Source organism: Contarinia nasturtii, unplaced genomic scaffold (genome assembly GCF_009176525.2).
Source record: "Contarinia nasturtii isolate CC-2019 unplaced genomic scaffold, AAFC_CNas_1.1 Cnas_scaffold_928, whole genome shotgun sequence".
Classification (NCBI taxonomy): Eukaryota; Metazoa; Arthropoda; class Insecta; order Diptera; family Cecidomyiidae; genus Contarinia; species Contarinia nasturtii.
In genome coordinates, this window is record NW_022198275.1 from 4,164,222 (window position 1) to 4,184,332 (window position 20,111).

At 33.6% G+C, this 20,111-nt stretch overlaps 1 protein-coding gene across 2 annotated transcripts in view; it reads left to right on the forward strand.

Annotated features, from left to right (window-relative positions):
- The window catches only part of LOC116342762 (zwei Ig domain protein zig-8-like), a 70,309-nt gene extending 51,657 nt beyond the window's left edge, over nt 1-18,652 (forward strand). The window contains exons 3-10 of one of the 2 annotated variants that reach the window (XM_031770495.1): nt 1,178-1,377; nt 10,467-10,531; nt 10,607-10,709; nt 10,805-10,810; nt 11,159-11,207; nt 14,141-14,268; nt 16,179-16,347; nt 17,635-18,652. In XM_031770495.1, coding sequence (XP_031626355.1) covers nt 1,178-1,377; nt 10,467-10,531; nt 10,607-10,709; nt 10,805-10,810; nt 11,159-11,207; nt 14,141-14,268; nt 16,179-16,347; nt 17,635-18,293 — 1,379 coding nt within the window. In that variant the 3' untranslated portion in view covers nt 18,294-18,652. The remainder of the gene's footprint in view (nt 1-1,177; nt 1,378-10,466; nt 10,532-10,606; nt 10,710-10,804; nt 10,811-11,158; nt 11,208-14,140; nt 14,269-16,178; nt 16,348-17,634) is intronic. The other variant, XM_031770496.1, reaches the window with a different exon arrangement.
- Nucleotides 18,653-20,111: the final 1,459 nt, after the last annotated feature.

Genomic DNA, 20,111 nt, shown 5'->3' on the forward strand with positions numbered 1-20,111 from the left:
AAATGCGTACATACGTCAGCGATATTCTCGAGAGTAAAACTGTGAGAAAATTAAAGCGGGCGAAATTGTAGAATCGACTTTAATTAAGTTGAGTGTTTGGCGCGTATTGGATTTATTGCGGAAAAATTTAAATTCGAAATGAACACATTACTAATTACGGATCAAGGCAAATTCAACTGAACTAAATCGGAATTTATGTGGCTCGCTTTTTTGGTATTTCGTCGAGTATTAAAGTTAAAATTGTCGCCTTTTAATGCGATTTTTTCAGCCGTTGAATCGTTTTTTACGAGAGCTTTAAGTTTGCACTTCATTTGATTCTGTTTTTACAATTTCCTTTGGCCATTTTGACAGCCAATGTTTCAAATGGCAAAAGTGAATTGAACAGAAAAAGAAATCTCAACGTGACGGTCATTAATTTCAAGACGCACCAGTGTTGTTGTTTTTTTTTCTATTTTTATTTGTATTCGTAAAGCGTACAAAGCAAATCGAAATGAGCGATTTTGCCGTTGTTTTTAATTTTCTGTTGACTCATCGTATTCCCACGGACATCTTCAATTTTTATATGCCACTGGGTGTGTGCGTGTGAGTGTGAACGACAACAAATAACTTCATTATGTGATGACACTCCAATCGCTGACAAAACGGAACAACGCTAGAATTGTCTCGCTTTGATTCGATTTTATTGTTCTTCCTTCCAACCGTTCTTTTCATTCATTGTTCGACCCATTTTCTAATATCCCTTGAAAAATTAAATAGCTATGTAATTGCCAAGTAGTTTAATCAAAAAGAAAAATACTGTGAATTCCATTTGGAATTGTGTCGATGAGTTTGTTTTCAGGCGCTGTTTTACAATAATTAAAGTTGTGACAAAGGATACGGATCTTTTATCTAGCCATTCTCCGTTTTTTCTGCGTCGCTGTGTTTTTGTCTTCAATTCAATGCAAACTTCCGAGATGTAATCGATTTCATTTGTGAAATGGAACAGAAAGAAGCTTTTCGCTAAATTACTTTCAACAGTATTAATACCCCGACAGAGTTCTTGGTCAACCTTTTGCTTGAAAGACTTTTACCTTTTCAACAAAATTTTTACACGACGAATAGAACAAAAAATGAACTTTCTATTGAAATTATGTCGACTAACTTTTGATCCATTCATTTTTTTTTGTTATCTTTGCAGCTTCCGCATCGCAGCGTGATTCATCCAGCTCAAAAGATAATAATCCCGGTGCATATGGTTCAAACAAACAAAATGCTCTCGATTTGGACGCATTCAAAGTGGGACCGTATTTTGATAAAGCAGCCTCGAAAAATGTCACAGCATTGTTGGGCAAAACGGCATATTTAAATTGTAGAGTGAAGAATTTAGGAAATAAAACGGTAAGTTATCTAGAACCTTATTTTAAAAATCTACCAAATATTAATACATAAATAAGTGAAGATGAGCAAAATCAAATTGAAAATTTCAAACCCATTTCAATGTCGAACATGCCAAATAGTTTCTCAAGCAAGAGATGAAATCAGAAAATCAAATAGAATATCTTGAAATTCGATGTCAAATAAATATTGAATCAAATTGGAAAACGTAAAGCATGACGTCAAGAGCATGAAAAGAACTGCATTCGTAATATTGACGTTGAAATTTTGCTTGGTTATGAAATGTCTATTGATAGCATGATACACTTTGTGTAAAATCAATTACTTTTTTAATAGAGCACTTGACCGCATCTGCGCACAGAAATGGCATTTAAATCTATGACCAACATTTAATTTTCGATCATCACATTTGACGGCGTTTACGTTAAGCGAACAAAATCGAACAATTAATAGCGAACGAACAGTTTTACTGTTGCCATATCATAAACTGTATTCAGTGACATTAATGCCACATTCTTTGAGAAATTGGTCTGATGGAAAGGCTGCACATTATAATAATTCAACAGTTAAAAGTCGATGATGTCGTAGAAAAAAGTCGTGTCGAAGTTTCTCTATCATGTCTGTTTTCTTTCTTTTTTGTTGATTTTTCTTTGGCTCACTGGTGTCACTACTTTTTGTTTCTGGCTTCCTCCGCATCGCAATGGAGATTGAAGGATGAAATTGAGCAACGCAAAAAGTTGAATGGATGAGTTGTTGCTGTGATAAGTTTTGTTGTGGCCCATCACTTGTTCTTGTGTTTCATCTTGGCATTGTTCAGATTTCTTCTCCCCAGTATCTATTTTACGCAGAGAATCGACGTAAATAATAAATCATCATTTTCAACACAGTTGAAATAGAATGCTTACACTCATGTTCTCTTGCCGAAGTATTTAATCACTTCCATTCGCCACATGCTAAAAACGAGTCATTCGGACCCTTTGAGCGTTTTTTTGCTATCTCTATAAACGTTATATATGCTCGCTTCATTGAGTGTCTCGTATAGTATTTCTGGTAGCCGATTGTGTTGGCTGATTTAAAAATATTACGTTAGATTGACCTCGATTTCTTATTGGTGGTGCGGTTGACATGAACAAGAAAAAGCCTAAACGATAACAAACGATTTATATTTCTCAAAGCCAAGCAACATAATTCATTCTTTTTGCTAACAACTTGATATATAACAGAAGAAATCTTTGCAAACGATACAAGTTTTGTAAATCGAAGCGATTCCGCTTCGAATTGTATATATGTAATGCTGTGTAGGTGTACCTTTTTGTCGGTCTCATTGCATCCGACTGTATGGCGACAAAATTGGCTTCGCAAATCATACACCGGCCAAAAGAATAAAAACCCATTCCGAGAATCATTAGAGAAAAAAATGGGAATTAATCCCAATGAAAATTGAGGAAAGGAAAACCATGAAACACGTTCGTGTAAACTCATTCACGGTGAAAATTAGGGTTACAAGGTAAAATGTAGAAGGTATCGAAATGAGAGAAAAAAAGGACGCACGATGTTGCCTTTTTTGTAAGGTTTTTAACATTATGTACATTTTATTTGTAAATGGCTTAAAACCTGAAAGTGAATCCGTTGATCAGGTAATTTTATATCTTGATGTTCCTTCAACAACAAAATGCGAATAGTATCTCTTCTTGAGGGTTTTACTTAAAACCGTGAGTCCTTCACACTGTCAACTCAATTATTTCGTTTTGTTCTTTTGTTATCAAATTTTCCGTTCTTGTATTTGGTGTTGAATTTCTTGCAAGTCAACAAGCTCTTCAATAAAAATGTCTAATTTTCTGCCGTTGCTCATTGAAATCATTTTTATGAAGCTCAAGCAACTCGGCACAATTTAACGATTCGGGGCCAGATAATAACAACAACAACGAAAAAGAAATCAAAGAATCATAAAAACTATATGGAAACGGAAGCGCCATCGAAATAGCGAAAATGCTATGTGCTTGAAAGGCTAAACCCAAAAAACCACGCTCACACACACATGCACACAGATGGAGACGACATTTCGGCATAAAATAAAATAAAACGAGGAAATTCTCGAAACGCGACCGTTCGGGAAATCGGTCAATGCGACAATAAAATATGTTATGGGATTTTCGTGCTTGCAGTCAGTTAGGATACATCATTTATCGTTACTATTTTCCGTTGACTCGTATCGAGCTGAGTTGCTAACAATCATGGATATCACGTTGTCAGTTGTAGGTACACTTTCGATTTGCTGGCATTGCTAGTTCTCACTTATACATACCCATCGTCATCATCTAGCTTCCATTCACCACCGAAATCATGTACGTCTTTCATCGATCATCATATTATTGGGTGTTGGTAGTGGTACTGATGTTGTTGCCTGATATCATGGCACGGTATTCGGTTGACGCTTTTCTCGTGTAATATGATTGCTAACATGATTGCTAAGCATTCATAAGATTCTATTTTAGTGCTATTGTTCTAGCGTCGATTTTCTCACATGATACCAACTCAAGACACACATCCCATGCATGTGTGCTTCAACCCCTGCACATCAATAGAAAAAACGGCAAATAAAAGAATTATCTGTATCAGTGGCTGGCATTCACATAGAATTTCATTTATACGAAACAACTAAAGGAGTCATTGTTTCAAAAGCCTCTGGTGTTACTTTCAAACAGATGCGTGTGTATGTACGTTCTTTTTTTCAATTGTTATTTCTGGCATATTGAAGGCGGAAACTAAAAACGAAACCTATTCACCAAAAACATCTCATAAATGGACTCAATTGTTTTCATATCAATTCGTTCAAATATTAAGTTTTTGCACAACAAAAAAGAAATGCACATATGATGACAATGCCGACGTCAACACAAATTTTTTTCCGGTTCGTTGTAACTATACTCCAACATATAACTGTCATCAGATTGCCGTTGGTGCCCGGTCTTGAAATATGGGAACCGTTGAAGAATGACATAAAATTAAATGAAACATGTCAGAAATATATACGTTGGGCTCATATATTCATTTCGTTAAAATGGCATCTTTCGCTAACACACGAAAAATGGGTGATTTCTTCTGTGTAACAAAAAAAAGGCTCACACAAGCAAATTAGAAATGGAGACGAAAGATGTGACGATTCAACAAAAACAAAATAGAGATAAATGAATGGAAAAAAGTACGGGAATGAAATTGAGAATGTTTGGTGCAAAATAAAGCACAAAAATCCGGGATATAACTGATCTCATATTGCACTCGATCAATTTTTCATCTTTTTTCTGAGTAAAAATGAAAGCAGAAAAAGAAATCGTTTCATTCCGTTGTTGTGTTTTAAAAAAGCACACAAGATTGCATGGAGTTTTAGGTGTGTCATCAATCATAATTTAAATACGAGAACACATTTCCCCAGCACCAACAGAAGTATATCTATCCTAGCATGGTTTCGATACACTTTTTTATTTCTCACTTTATTTAACGGTTGTTTTTCTAACTTGGCATCCGGATATAAGCCAACGTCCCACGTTTTATTCGTCTTCGGCCTTGGATAATATTCGAGAAGAAAAGCAATCCCTCTTGAAGGAATATCACACAAACACGACATTCAAAGTGATTTGTTTCATCTTGAAAAAGATGAAACAGTGGTAAAATTAGCAATCAGCAAAATGTGAATGAAAAATTAGAAGAAAAAATTATTCATAGAGTTCATGAATAATTGAAATGATTTGATGCTGTGAAAATACAGCCATGTCGAATGAATTTCTTATGACAATTCCTTTGTATGACGACTTCACACAAATTTTATTCAAAATCAAGTCAAATAAATAATACAAAAACAGACATGTTGTGACATATATATCGATTGAGACTGTCTGAGTAAGGTAATAAGTAGTAATAACGATATACAATGGAATATGACATAAGTTTTTCAGCTAGTTCTTAAATTGTTACTCCCTCAGTTTGCTCGTAGTGCTATAGATCCGTGCAATCTAATTTTGTTTATATTTTGGGTACACGTCTCGTTCTGACTCTCTATTAAAATTGAAACGGCGATATGTTGAAAATTCGATCATCAGCTTAAACAATAGTTGTAATAAATGCAACAAAAGTTAAGTTGTCAAAAATGGTTGGAAAATTCAAATTCATTTTAACCCTCCGTTGTAGAATCACATCTTTTAACTTGAATTAAATTGAAACCCTTAAATTAACTAATTTAAAAATATTTCAATATTTTTCATTTTTCTTCTAATAAAATGTAAGCGTGTTTATAAGTCGATTTATAAGCGCCATCTATTGCGAATTTGTACCATTTTTAGTTATGAGGGACTGGCGCTGATGTCAAGTTTTTTCACGTCGCTCCCATGGGTAAACTACATTTATACGTGAGAGTAGGAGGAAGTCGAGTGCTCGAGGGATTTCATCCCCTATGGGGATGATTTATGTCATATTATATCACCCAAATAATGGGGTCATTGGAGCTACCAAGGATCATATCTAGCACCATATCAATCTGGGAAATTTTTTTTGTTCCAAATGTCATATCGTCAACCCCTCTACCACATGCAGCATTTTGAAATAAAAAATCTGGCCAATCCGCGGATGTTTACTCATAAGAGAATGCAAATTACATCATTTTTCATATAAAATGTATGTGGGTCTGGCCAGACTCATGTGTTACTAATACGATGTTTACACCAACACATCCTTATAAAAAATCCTTGTGTCCTTTTTCGTCCTGATTTTTTTCATAGAATGGTAGCCAATAAAATTTTAGGAAGCTACACGGAATTTCAAGTCGCTAGCTTATTTAAAAATATATTTAAATTACAATTAAAATCAAAAAAGGTCTGGCCAGACCTATGTGTACAACGGAGGGTTAAATTTATTTTTATCAAATAATAATTACGTTCGCAATTTTTCATCTAAAAAACACGTACTATTCTTAGAATACAATCTTTTGTAGTTATAATTTTCCACAAAATAATTTTTCTTTTTCTAAATTAAGTGCACATTGTCGACAATCCACAATACAACTTAATTATATAATATTATTCAGAGAGGTTGAAAATCACGTGTTTGAATGACATTTTGATTTGTTTTATTCATGCAAACTTGTGAAAATGGCTTAGAGAACTTGGCTGATTTCATTTTTATGAGTTTATAACACATGACAGCATCGGAAGCAATTATAACATAAATATGATGGCAGAAAGAACCTTATAAACACTTTATTAATTGATTTCAATTCCGGAATTTTGGAAAATAAAATTAAATAGAGCTGTCATTGTTTTGAAATGGATGAACAATTTCAAAGTTATGTAGTACAACATGTTCCATTTCATCACAATACCATTAATAGCCTCAATTCATGTAGATCATTTATCATTCACTGAAGCGAAAGTTTGAATTGTCGAGAGAAAGTATGGTGGTGGAAGTGAATGAAAGCTTTTCTTTGTATATCGAGAATAAATTGCAGTTTTAAAGTAAAAATCGGGAGAAAAAAGACGCTCTTGACACTTGACGGCTGAAAATAAAACACATTTCCGGTAGCGAAAGAAATGGTGCTGTTCATTCTGAACAATGCCAAGTATCCGATGTATTTTTTGCAAGCCAATAAAATACTGAGAAAATATTATGTGGTCGCAGCTGCAGTTTCGGTGCTTTTTTCCTTCTTTTTTTTCCTTCTTCACGACAATTACATAGAAGCAAATTAGTAGCATTTTTGGTGTAAAAGTGCTTTATTTTTGCAGTAAAGGTTGTTTTTCGTTAAATTTAATTTACTACACCGTTTCATTTTTGGCTTCAACAACGTAATTATTTGCTTGCCTCGATATAACATCGGATTGGTGTTATCGGGGTCGATAATTAAACTGTAAATCGGCCATGTTTCTTTTAAAGGGAAAAAACCTGACGAAAATAAAATCAAATGAAAAACACAAGCATCGACGATGACCGCGCATGGGTTCGAGCAAGTGAAATGTACTACCTCTAAAAAAACGACCGAACCGCAAACATGCCATAGAGAAAAAATCTACTAAAAATAAAGCACGAAAACAATTTCGAGTCTCGTAAAAGAAAAGCGTTTGCGTGTTTTCCTATGTTTTGTCGTCGTCCAAAAAAAACTCTTTACGGCCATTTCGATGCACACGACATTCATTACAGCAATGTAGTTTCAGCACGAAAATCTTTGCTGTTGACGCGTTTGTTGATTGTTTTCGCCGTTCGTTTTTCTCTCTTTTTAGGTGTACACATTTATAATAAAACCACAGAAATTGTGCGGATCTTTTTCTATTGTTGTACTGGTTTTCTATTCGCTTGTGGCATCGATTTTATTTTTGATGTCGGTTAATTCTAGTGTTTACGCCGAAAATTACAAACCCAATACTCTACATTTGTGGGGTAATATACATATTTTTGTCGGGAGGGAGGTTGGTTATTCTAATGTTTGGCACTTTGCATGAGAGATTGCTTGAGAATGAAAGAAAGAGGATTATGCATGCGATCGACTTTGTCAATGTCATATAAACATTATGCTGAACACAAGAAATACATTGTATTGCATTTATTTTGCCATTTCGAATGTTGACGTACGCTGCGATACACAACAAATGATGGAGAGGATAGGGAAAAAAATTGTCGACATTTCATTTGATGAGACATTCAAATTCATTGATATGGCCGTAATAAAGAAATGCCGACGAAGACAGTACTCTGTGATAAATAACTATGGCATGATGTCGATAAACAAAAGAAAGTCGAAACAGTACGGACACACTGAACGTGATCAATGTCTTTAATATGAATCAACCGCAACACTTGCCATCACACACATGCATCCAATTTGTATTGTTATTGTTTTACACGTTTTTCAAGCATTCTTTATTAGGTTTCATTTGCGTTCTTTTCACTCTGTTTGACTGGAAAAAAATGACTGGCATCACAACGGAATGTCATTCGGAATGGCACACTGCATAGACCACATTTACCGCATCAATACCAAAAATTGAACAAATAAATACACAAAATCCATGCCAAAAGAAAATCTGAAGAGATTTTTCAATGAAACAGACCAAAATGAACAGTGTTTGCCACATACACACACACACGCTCAAACAAGTATGATATACACATATCATTTATTTATATGTTTCGTGTGCCAAAAGATTGTTTGATGTTGAACGATGATAAATTCAACGAAAGCAAAAAACGACAAACACCAAAATCATGTGAATATATACAGACTCATGCCGTAGGCTATGTATCGAGTCGTTATCAATGTGTAGGCATGTTCAACTCTTCGGATAATATTTGAAAGCATATATCGGTTGAGGCACATGTTTCGTACATACTTTTGCCGAATTTGGCAGGCATCGAGATACAACACAACACAAGCGTGCATGTTATTCATGTACGCCTCTCAATCGTAACTATATTTAGTATTTAAATTACCACATAAAAGATGCATGGCATTATTTCTACTCCGTTTTAAATAGATTTTGAACATTACAAATTATTTCGTACTTTTTTCAAGTTTCCTCCACTTTCGGGGTATTTTACTTTCAATCAGTTTTTCGATTATTTATCGACATTAGACGCGCGCGTGTTCGTCTGTGGTCGTCGAAATACAAAAGAATTTACATGTGGATTTACGTGTTTATTTTATTTAGTTTTTGCGTCAGCGGTTCAATGGAAACACTTTTGTTACAGAATGTTTTCGACCATGAAAAATACTACATTGAAACGCTTATGCTGAGCTTGCTTCACTCATGTCAATTTACCATTTTGTGATATCGTTGACTTTTTAACATATTGTCCTGCCGAAAACGTCAAACATTCATTGTAACTTTTGGTTTTTGAGCGCTGGGGTGAACGCTTGCAATGGAAATCGTGTACGCAAATGGAAAATAATAATAAAAATAAATCAATAATCGTTTTGAATTATTAGCGTCATGTTCGATGGGTGCGTGTACAGCCTTTGGGCTTGATCGCGATAAATGGCGTCGGCGATAGTGAATGAGCACGTGCACAGTCAAATGGCCAATATAGAATATTAAATCGATGTAAATATTCGATGCATCAAAATCAACCATACAACGATTGCGTGTAATTGTTGAAACAATTTGGAATGAAAACGACATCACAATAAAGTCTCTCTTATCAATCGGTTATTTTTTTCGATCATGTTTCACATCATTGGGGAAAAAATCTACTAAAAAAAAAAACGCTCACAGACAAATCGCTCATTTGTGTTAAAATAAATGTTTGATGAAGATGAATAAAACGCTAAGAATAGCCGCGATTTTTTTTGTATTAGACATATGAATGAGTGTTCGAGGCTCTGATTGTATTATGATCCTCTCAATGGCGACCTTTCCAGAGATGTTTGGTACAACACAAAAAATGTTATAGTCGTATGCAGTCGAAATGGTTGGAAATATTCTGTACCTGTAAAAACTGACATCGCGCTAATGTTGTGTCTGTAGTGGTAAATACAAAAAACCAAACAAGCCCGTAGCATTTGCAACATAATTTACATTTAAATTGAATGTTAAATTATTTATGTGTTGCGTTCATTCAACAACATTGAATGGCAATGAATGAAAGGGTTAAACCCAGTAGAAGAGGAGAGAGGGAGATAAAGAGATTCGAGAGCATGGCTAAAAGCTACTCCCATCATCATATACTTTCAATTCAAATCAGGCATGGGCGATTTTTGTAAATTATCGTCGAGCCGCTGTTGTGTTTCTCTTTTTTTTATTTCACTCTCTTGCTTCGTTCACATTTCATAATTGAAAAAGAGATTACATCGAAATAGTCGAATGTGTATTGGTTCAGCTATTATTGCTGGAGATCAAAATGGTGGCGAATGCAATCCCATTTGGGTCTCCATTGGCAAACCAGTTTAAATTATTAATTTTACGAGCACCTATTGCATACAAATTCTGATCAAGCTCAATCGTTTTTCGAACGGTATATCCACTAACAACGAAAATTGAAAATTTGAAGCTCTTTTAAATAATAATAAAAACGCAATAATTTATTGGATACGTTTGATTGTATTTTCATTTCAGTCATTGCTTCAAGTAAGTTGGGTGAGACATCGCGATATACACCTCCTGACAGTAGGCCGATACACGTAAGTCTGAATGCTATTAATACCATAACAAATAACACGTAATTCATAAATATGTATAATATATTGCGCATGCAGTTACACATCAGATCAACGTTTTCGTGCGATACATCATCCACATTCGGAAGATTGGATACTACAAGTAAAGTATCCACAGCATCGCGATTCCGGGATCTATGAGGTGAGTTTCATTTTCTTTTTTTATTCTCTTTCAGGTTTAAATTCTATCAATTTCTGTGACCAATTAAAAATGTTTCTCTTGTATTTCATTTACAGTGCCAGGTTTGTATATATTACACAAGACTTATGCACATTTGTACTGGAAAAGTCAACAAACACGAGGTAATATTGGCTTATTGGCATCGAATCAAACATCATCGATGTGAAGCAAAAACGTAACAAACACCGTTCATTTCGGTTGGATTTATCCAATGAAATTTTAATGAATGCCTATTTGATCTCGCTTGCAACGGGATGCCTGAAGCCAATGGGACTTTTTTTGTTTGAAGCATTAATAATGTAGTTACTGTATTGCCAGTTAACCACCACGTTGTAACTGAAACCTACACCAATATTAATATAGTGTGTGTGTTTTTCGACTCTCATTCATAAAAAAATTCCATGTTTCAGGTTTCGACAACGCCACACATGTCGCATTACATTCACTTGAATGTTATCGGTAAGTAATGGTAGTAGCATTGCGATGGATTTATTTTTGACAAGCTGGGAGTGGTGGCTGTGGTTCATGCAAAGCTCAATCAACGAGTCGACAACATTGACAGCGGATAAAATTTCGTTATGCTCGTCACTTTCATGATAATTTAATGATAATGACATGCATCCAATTTTAATTAAAAGTTCATATGTTTTAATGGTTTCTTTTTGTTTTAATGGCTGCGGGAAATTTGAACCAATTAAATTATAAACAAGAAATTTGGTATGAAGACGTATATGGTCGTGGCCAAATTAAAAATTCAAAGTAAAGACGCACAACTTTCAATGTCATTCAAATAAGCATTTCAAGTTTTATTGTGTGCCGCGACACATTTGCGTACACATTTTCAAATCGAATTCATGCGAATGTAACTTTCGAAAATCGTATTATGCGACGCCATAATTTTCAATTAAAATCACATTTTTTGAATTATTTTTGAATCAACATCAGAAGCCGCATATTGTTGCCGCACACATTTTTTTTGGTTTTTACTGATATCAAGCAGGTAAAAATGATGGGGGAAAGAGCGACGTCGTTGTATTCTTTTCAACAACACGTGGGAATTTCCCGTGATTCCCCGCCTCTTTGTTGCAATTTCCATAAATTCGCATAAAAAATGATGGTTGGCCATGAAAATACAACGTATATCAGACCAACTCAACATAGAATGTATCCTCTCCATGCAGCACATTTCATTTTCGTTGGCCATTTTAGTACGTATGGTAAAAGACAAACATTGTCAACTTTTATGCAATGAAAATACTGTTATTTTTTTGCAGAAAAGAAAGTTCATCTGATATTTAAATATCATTTTAGCATCGCATGAATTTTCATGACTGGCAATTTTTCGGCATATAAATGAGAGTATCTGCCGTGGTTAATGATAATAATGATGACATTTTTCGTCTTATTTTTCGAGTAATTTTTTTTCCTACAATCAGTAGGACCCAACCGGCTAAGCCTATGAAGAGACAAAATGCGAATTCCCCTCATCTGTGCCATCTTGTATTCCATAGTTGAACTCAATTTAGTTACAATGAATTGAATCGAAAAAGAGAAAAAAAACAACAACAGTAACATGGCTACATAGATCTGTTGACCAGTGAGATACGTATAGCAATGGAATGAAAGAATGAAGAAAGCGTATATGTGTATGTATGCATCAGCACGCATAGATGTACAGCTCTGTGTGGCCGTGCTATTGTTGTTGTTTTTTCACTTTTTCATTTCAATGCTACAGAATTAAATTCAGTTTTTGCATCTAATTCACACTAAAATCAGATGGCGCTCATTAGCGAGATTCGCAAAAAAAAGTCTCCAATCTCATACAAATATACACCGGCTGGTAGGACCGGTAGGCCTATAAAAAAACTTTTCAACGCTGATAAGCAAAAAATTTTGATAAATAATCTAAATATGCGTATTATTATGAGATACTTGACTTTGTATAGTCCACCAAAGTCACGTCAAACGACATGACAATGAAATATGTCCAAGTAGTGGTTTTTAATAGACATTCGAGTCTTCAAACCTATTGGAAAGGTTTTGAAAAAAAAAAAACAATTTCCGAGAATCATTTGTAGCATTTATTTTTAGACCTAGGCAAAATTATCATTTCATTACTTGACCAAGGAATACGTTTATCGGAAACGAGTCACCATAATTTTTCAAAGCGAATTCTTCGAGAATGGAATTTGTTTACAATGAAAAATGTGATTCGCCGTTTAAAAAATACGTGGCACTTACGATTTTACATCAAAAGATAATTTGCATGGTGATTCGAAGACACTTCTTGTCAACCATTATGGTGTAAGAGATACGATTTCGTAAAGGAAATCCGGTCGGAGATATTTGCATTCTATCAAATTTTCCCATCCTCGTAAAAAGTGCTCAAGTCAGAGAGTTTCAAAATTTAATTTAAATAAAATTCGCAGATTTACGACATGGTTTGTCCTTCAACCGGAAAATACGATCGCTATGTAGAATATGCACATAACCATTCTCTTCCACTTTCATTCTCTCTCTCTCTCTCTCTCTCTCTCTGTCACCATTCTATCATCAGGCGTTAGTTTTGTAAGGTGTTTCGTAACGCAGAAACCATGGGAAACATAGTATACGATTTTTTTCGTCATTCACATTTATGTCCCCTCTAATTACTCGAGCAATTATAGCAGGAAAAAAGTATATATACGCTGCCTTTAACTTATTTTATGTGCCATTTATGAATAAAAAATGAGGTAATGACAAGTAGCATCACAAACAGTATGCTAATTAACTGAACAATAATTTTATTTGGTTTTTCTACTCGTAAAACCGAAAGCGATGCAACTAGAGCTTGAAATACTCGACATAATTTTTTTGCTCACCTTTGTTTGAGTAGTTGAAATATCAGTTTATTTCTCAGTGGTGTACTTTTTCATTTCTTTTTTCGGACCTAAATCTTTTGGTTTGGTCATTTTTTGTTCAAACTTAATAAGTTCATAAACACGAATCAATGTAAGGTTTTGTAATAAAAATGTCTATTTGCAAAGTCTGTTACAAAAATGAAAAAAAAAAAAAACATTCTTTGGAGTAAATAATTTTTCTCATTGGTTTTTTTCATTTAACAGACGTCTTGAAACCTTTTCAGCCAGCGCACAAAATTCAAATCAAGAAAATTTCAATTTTCCCAAGCCATTTTAATTCACACACGATTTTATTTCTTTTTTTTATTCTCTCGCTTTTTTCGCGAAATGTTGAACGGGATGTGGTTAAACAACGACGTTTCAATTATATATTTTTTATCCGGATTGGGATTGCGGGTTTTATTCTCATTTTTATGTACTTCATGACGGTAACACTGCATCGTCATATCATCATATATAAATGTATATAAAATATATACGAAATAACATCAGAACCATCGACCGTAATAATTGGTGCGAGCGATATGTATATCGAAAGCGGGTCAACCATAAATTTAACGTGCGTGATTGAGGATTCACCTGAGCCACCGGCGTATATCTTTTGGAATCACAACAATGCCGTAAGTACAAAAAAGTTTACTATTTATGTGCTTCAAAATGTCTAATTTGTTTATGTTCATGGTTGAAGAAAAAAAATTTGTTGGCAATTAATAAAATCTGAATCCGATTTGCCGTGGTTTTATATCCGAGACGAGATTTGTTTGTATATTTATGTATAATGTTGGTTCGGTCCATATTCGATGGCACATAAAACAATTTCCAGTGTTCAATCAATTCGTGAGCATACCGACTGGGGTTTACTTTTTTTAGTCATACAGTCTTTGACCATAACAATTCATTAGTGATTCAATTTAAATTCGATCGAGAATAAATCAAATGGATGGTAAAAAAGTGAAAAGTTCATACGTCAATCGCATAGAGTGGTTCGTGCAATTTCAATTTGAAACACTCGCAAACACAATAATATCGTTCATGATTCATTTATATGGAAACGAATTGGCAATGCGACTTATGCACGAACTCCATAGCCTTTTTACATACTTCACAGCAATTAAACAAGCATTTTGTGTTTTAAGTGTTTTTTTCTTCTCTCTCTTTGATTCCGGGTCACTTTCCACATTATTCTCGTACGATTTTCGTTTCTAATTGAATTTTTATTGAATGCGGAACGCTGCGCCTGAAAATGATGTCCGTTCAATTCCAATTTCATAAATTACAACAAGTTAAAATGGATGCAATAAAATACCATCACAAACATTTTCACACTCTTATGAAAGTGATTGAATCTTGATTGTGCTTTATATTTGTTATTCAATAGCGTAGATATATAAATTAACTGGTCTGTTGCTGATGATGTAGTTTCGAGACTTAAAAATATTAAGCTGAACAATAAAATTGTGTTTAAATATTTGCCGCTTGAATGCTGGCACAATCATCTATGGCAGCCGTGGAAATTATCGCGTTGGCACATTATTTTATCATAATTTGTATGAATAACTAAAACGACTGTTCCAATTGATTTGATTGACATTCTGATTTGTGCATTTACGCTTAATTGATTTTCTTAATAATAACCCAAGAAAAATAATCACTTTCAACTTTGTATTGTGTGTGTGAGTACGCTTTATTGAAATTCACGCTTGAAGCAAATTACTACCTCTATCATTCGTTTTTCTTAGTATTGCCGCATGATAAATGATTATGTATTATATTTAAAATATGCTCCAGTCGTAAAACCATATTATCGTCGAATGTTTATATTTAGATGTAGATTCGGAGGCGGCAAAGAGCTGTAATTAAAAATGGTCATTGCGTGCAATTAATTATTTCGTTGGTTTAATTGACGTTGAGTAATGAAAAAGCTCTTTGTGAATTATTGAGCAGTTCGGCAGCAATTTGAGCGAAAATCAAATTCAATTTTTGACAGCAGTTAATAATAATGTTCAACGTATCAGAATATTGACAAATTAACAGATCGTAATGGTAATACTTTGATTGTTTGCACGTTCTTCATGCGTTGGCGGAGAGCCTAAACGAAATACTGATCCTTTTAAGACATGTTCAAGCTAATTTTATCAAGTCTTTTTGGTTTTCCAAGATTCGTCCCACATTAGTATTTCTTCGGTGTTCAAAACTGTGACTGTTCGATAACGAATGTATTTCAAGACGTTGTAAGCTTATTCTCAAATGAATATTGCTAATAAAATATTAACGTACAAAAAGTGTTTAGGCTTGTTGTCTATTTAAGTGATTGAATCACGCTATGACCAATTTGTGATAAGCCCAATATCCCACATCACTGAAATTCGAACAAAATCAACGAAAAAGAGTTACATAATTTATCAATCCAACATTTAACCATATATATTGAAGGTTTAGTGCTTAAGTTTAATTTTTGGGTGAATAATGTTTTGATTGATCTCACTAATTTATTTATACGTTTATTTGATTAAAAAAAAAAAAAAACTAGATTGTGACATACGATTCACCCCGTGGCGGAATACGAGTAACAACGAGGAAAGATGAGGCATCTACATCGTTTCTGCTAATTGAGAATGCCCAACCATCTGATTCTGGAGTGTATCAATGCAATCCATCCAATGCCAAAAGTAAAAGTGTCACGGTGCATGTGTTAAACGGTAACGTTATTGAAATCCATACAAATAAGTTATTTCTTCCGTATTTATCCATTTTCAATGAAAAACAATGACCTGAATTGCAATTATCGTCTCTCGTCCATCGATTTCAAAAAGTGACAGCTGAAGTCAATTTTTTAAGCCGAATTAAATGAACAGCCATGTCCTATGCAAATCCGGCTAAAGCTTTAGTTGAAAAAAAGTAACGGAATCTATCCTCGGATTATATAAATGGAAAAAAATCAATCATCATTGCACTTGCCATCGCAAGAAATCAGATGGGTAGTCAAATTCCGGTCAATCCAAATTATCATGAATATGTAACAATATTTTTTTTTTTTATTTGGCATTTTTTAAATTGAAAATATCAAAACCCGGAAAATGTTTACCCGAAATTCGTACACCACCAAAGTGAATCTCATTAAAATGTACACTTTAAATCACCCATTACATTTGATCGATTGCATTTTCACATGAAAATTTTCTCGAATATTTCATATCAATTTGAAATTTTTAAATAAAAAACGTTGCAAAAGATCAATCTATTTTAATGAAGATTTCAAATGAAATGTTTGTTTTAAGTTGCGGATTTGAAGCATTTTTTTTTATTTCGCGTTTGTGTTGACATTATGCATACACATATTCATGCCTCAAGCTAAAACATTTAATAACAATGAATCACTTCAAATACGTTTATTATTGTACAAATCTCAGGCTTTCAGCGCAATGATAACAAAGGCCCTGTATGAATTGAATTTATGATAGATTTTCAACGGTAAAAAATTTATTTGAACAAAGTGCATTGTGTGCACGTATTATTGTGTTATTACAAACACAAAAAATACGACGATTAAGATGCTTTGGTGGATATGTTTGTTGAATGTTTGTTCTTTATTTATTTCAATTTTTTTTTGTTTGAGTTCTTCAATGAATTTTTTTTTGCTCGAGGCTTTTTTGGTTGTGTAAAATGCTGTTTTTTATTATTGTTCATTTGGTTTCATTTTCTTTGATATATATAATTAAACGGCTGCAACCAATATGAAAAGGATTACAAAATTGACCGATTGATATCACCTCTGATGAAAAAAATGATGGTAGATGAAAAAAAATATATAACATTCGAATTAATGGATTGAGTTTATTTATACAACAATATGTGCACAATGAATGTAATTTGATCATTGGTTTGGTGTTCATTATGGACATGAGACGCAAATTGCAATTGAATCATTGACTATAATTTGAATCAATATGTTGAGAGGACAGTAGTGAAATTAAACTAAAAAATAGGCGTTTCACACTCTGTTTCCAGGGAAAACCCTAACAGCAATGCAGTCCGCGGATCATCTTCATCATCAGCGAGGAACAAATTATCATCTCTTAGTTTTTATTTACTTATTACAATATTTATCAATATAATATTTATCCAGTGCAGTTTCTGGTTTAAATTGTTCGAATGGCGTCGATATGTTGGCGATATGATTGATTTTATTGTGGTAAAATTGGAGTCAATACGACAGATGGAAGGAGAAGAAGAGCCACCACAGCAGCAGCAACCATCAGTATTATTGACAACAATCATTCTAGATCGATTTTTTACGATGCAATATTTTTGGTTTCGCATTCAATATTTATTTCAGTGGTCAACTGTATTCATTTCGTTAAAATATTCGATGCAATTATTTATTCAAATTATTTATTTGAATTGCACATCGTTTGCATATGCTGTGGCATCTGTACTACCAGATGGAGCAACTGCAGTTGTAACAATGACAACACCACAGCCAATCAAACCAAATGCATTTGCATTCAATGGCGATACTGAATTATTTATCAAAACTGATGCAAATAATATCGATCATGTCATGAATTTAGACCACGCATTGTTCTGTAGAGATGCAGCTAATCAACAAACAATAATCCAAACCAAACAAACTGATCAACTGTAAATTGAGTTTTTATATGTCAATGTAAATGTAATATAAATTATAAAGAATATACAATACAATACAAAACCAAAAAAAAAGAAGAAATCTACTCTACTGTGTATAGAATGACGATGGATTAATAGATAATAAATGTTTTAGAATGCAAACCGCGATTACGATGATGATAATAGTGAATGAGCTGATGATGAACAAACAAACAAAAATATCGAGGGAACACACCAAATACTAGTGTGTGAAATGCTGTTTTAAAGAATTATTGTAATGTTATCCAAATAAATAAAAAAACGGAGATGAAAAAACAATGTGACATGCATACTTAAAAAAACAAATACCACAAATTAATAAATACAAATGAAAAAAAATATTATAAGTTCACTGTAATAGGTAAGCAAAAAAAGAGCGAAAGAGGAGAAAATAAAGAGATAGAGAAACCAAATTAAGTAAATTTATTTAATGAATTTGTTGATATGATTTAAAAGAAACAGAATTTTAAGCAAAGAAATGGAGAAAATGAAACTATGAAATAAATATATATTAAACTGTACGATATAATTTCAATGGAATTTTTTTATTTAAATATTTTGCTGCAGGCGGGGCACATACTGCTGTACTATTTCAGGAACAAACTACTGAAACAACGTTATCTTGCATGGGAATAAAATTTTAAGTGAAGTTTCTCAAGTTTGACGATATGAAGCACTTAAGCTCGTACGGTTTGTATGTCAATCTATATTTAAACAGTTTATACACAATACTTTTCACAGTTACGTGGGCAAAGACATGAAAATCATTTTTCTCTGAAAATTAAACATAAATTTCCATAACTAGATGCAATCGTTTCGATAAAACGTTATGCTAACGGTGAATGGAAAAATGGGGGGTTTTATTCCATGATAAACGGCAATGAAAGAATGTCGAGAACGTCGCACAAAGTGAACAACCATCAACGAATAATCGACATTTATATTAATGATGTTTGGCTGCTGTTGCTGACATAAACTTCACTTCAAGCAACGTGTATTCAATCATCACCATTGTATCCAAGCGAAGCGAAACGAATATAAAAAAACGAACTGCAACGAGAGGAAATGGAAAAGAAAACGGGAGGAGAAAAAAAAAACAAAATTGCACTATATTTCGTGATATGAAAGGAGCTAAACGTATGCGATTGTATGCAAGAAGAGTTGTCAAATTGTATGTTACGGAACAGAATAAGGCGGAGAGAGAATGACTTATAGCAGAGAGAAAGACGGAGATGGAAGCGGAGAAGAATGGGTGTTGGGTGACAAGTGAATGACGAAACCAATGGATGTTCATCGACGTGGGTGCATTCCAAGAGAAAATTACTTAAGTGCACTTCGAAATGTGAAACAAGGTTCAATAAACACGCGGCATTCATGCCGTTTTTCGTGTTTTCGTGACATCATTCATTCACCTTTTTTTCTGAATTCGTTCGTTCACATTATTTGATCGTCTGTCATCTATCATACACGTGTCATGGAACTGACGAAAATGTTATTTAAACAAAAAAAAACCAAATCAACTCTATATTTATAGATCATTTGTTTCCATCAATATCATTCGCATTTTCAGTTGAGATGACTCAAACCAAGAGTACATAGTTGTTTAATTTTCAGACATTGACGTCACGAATCGACTTTCAATCATCAACTCAATTTGGGCACCATTCATATACATGTGCTTAATTAAAAGTCAATTTCAAACGATAACTTTTTTTCTCGATTCTATTAAAGATTGTAAAATGCACAGATATAAATATGTGAAGTAATGACCTGAAATCAGTCAATGTCGACGCAA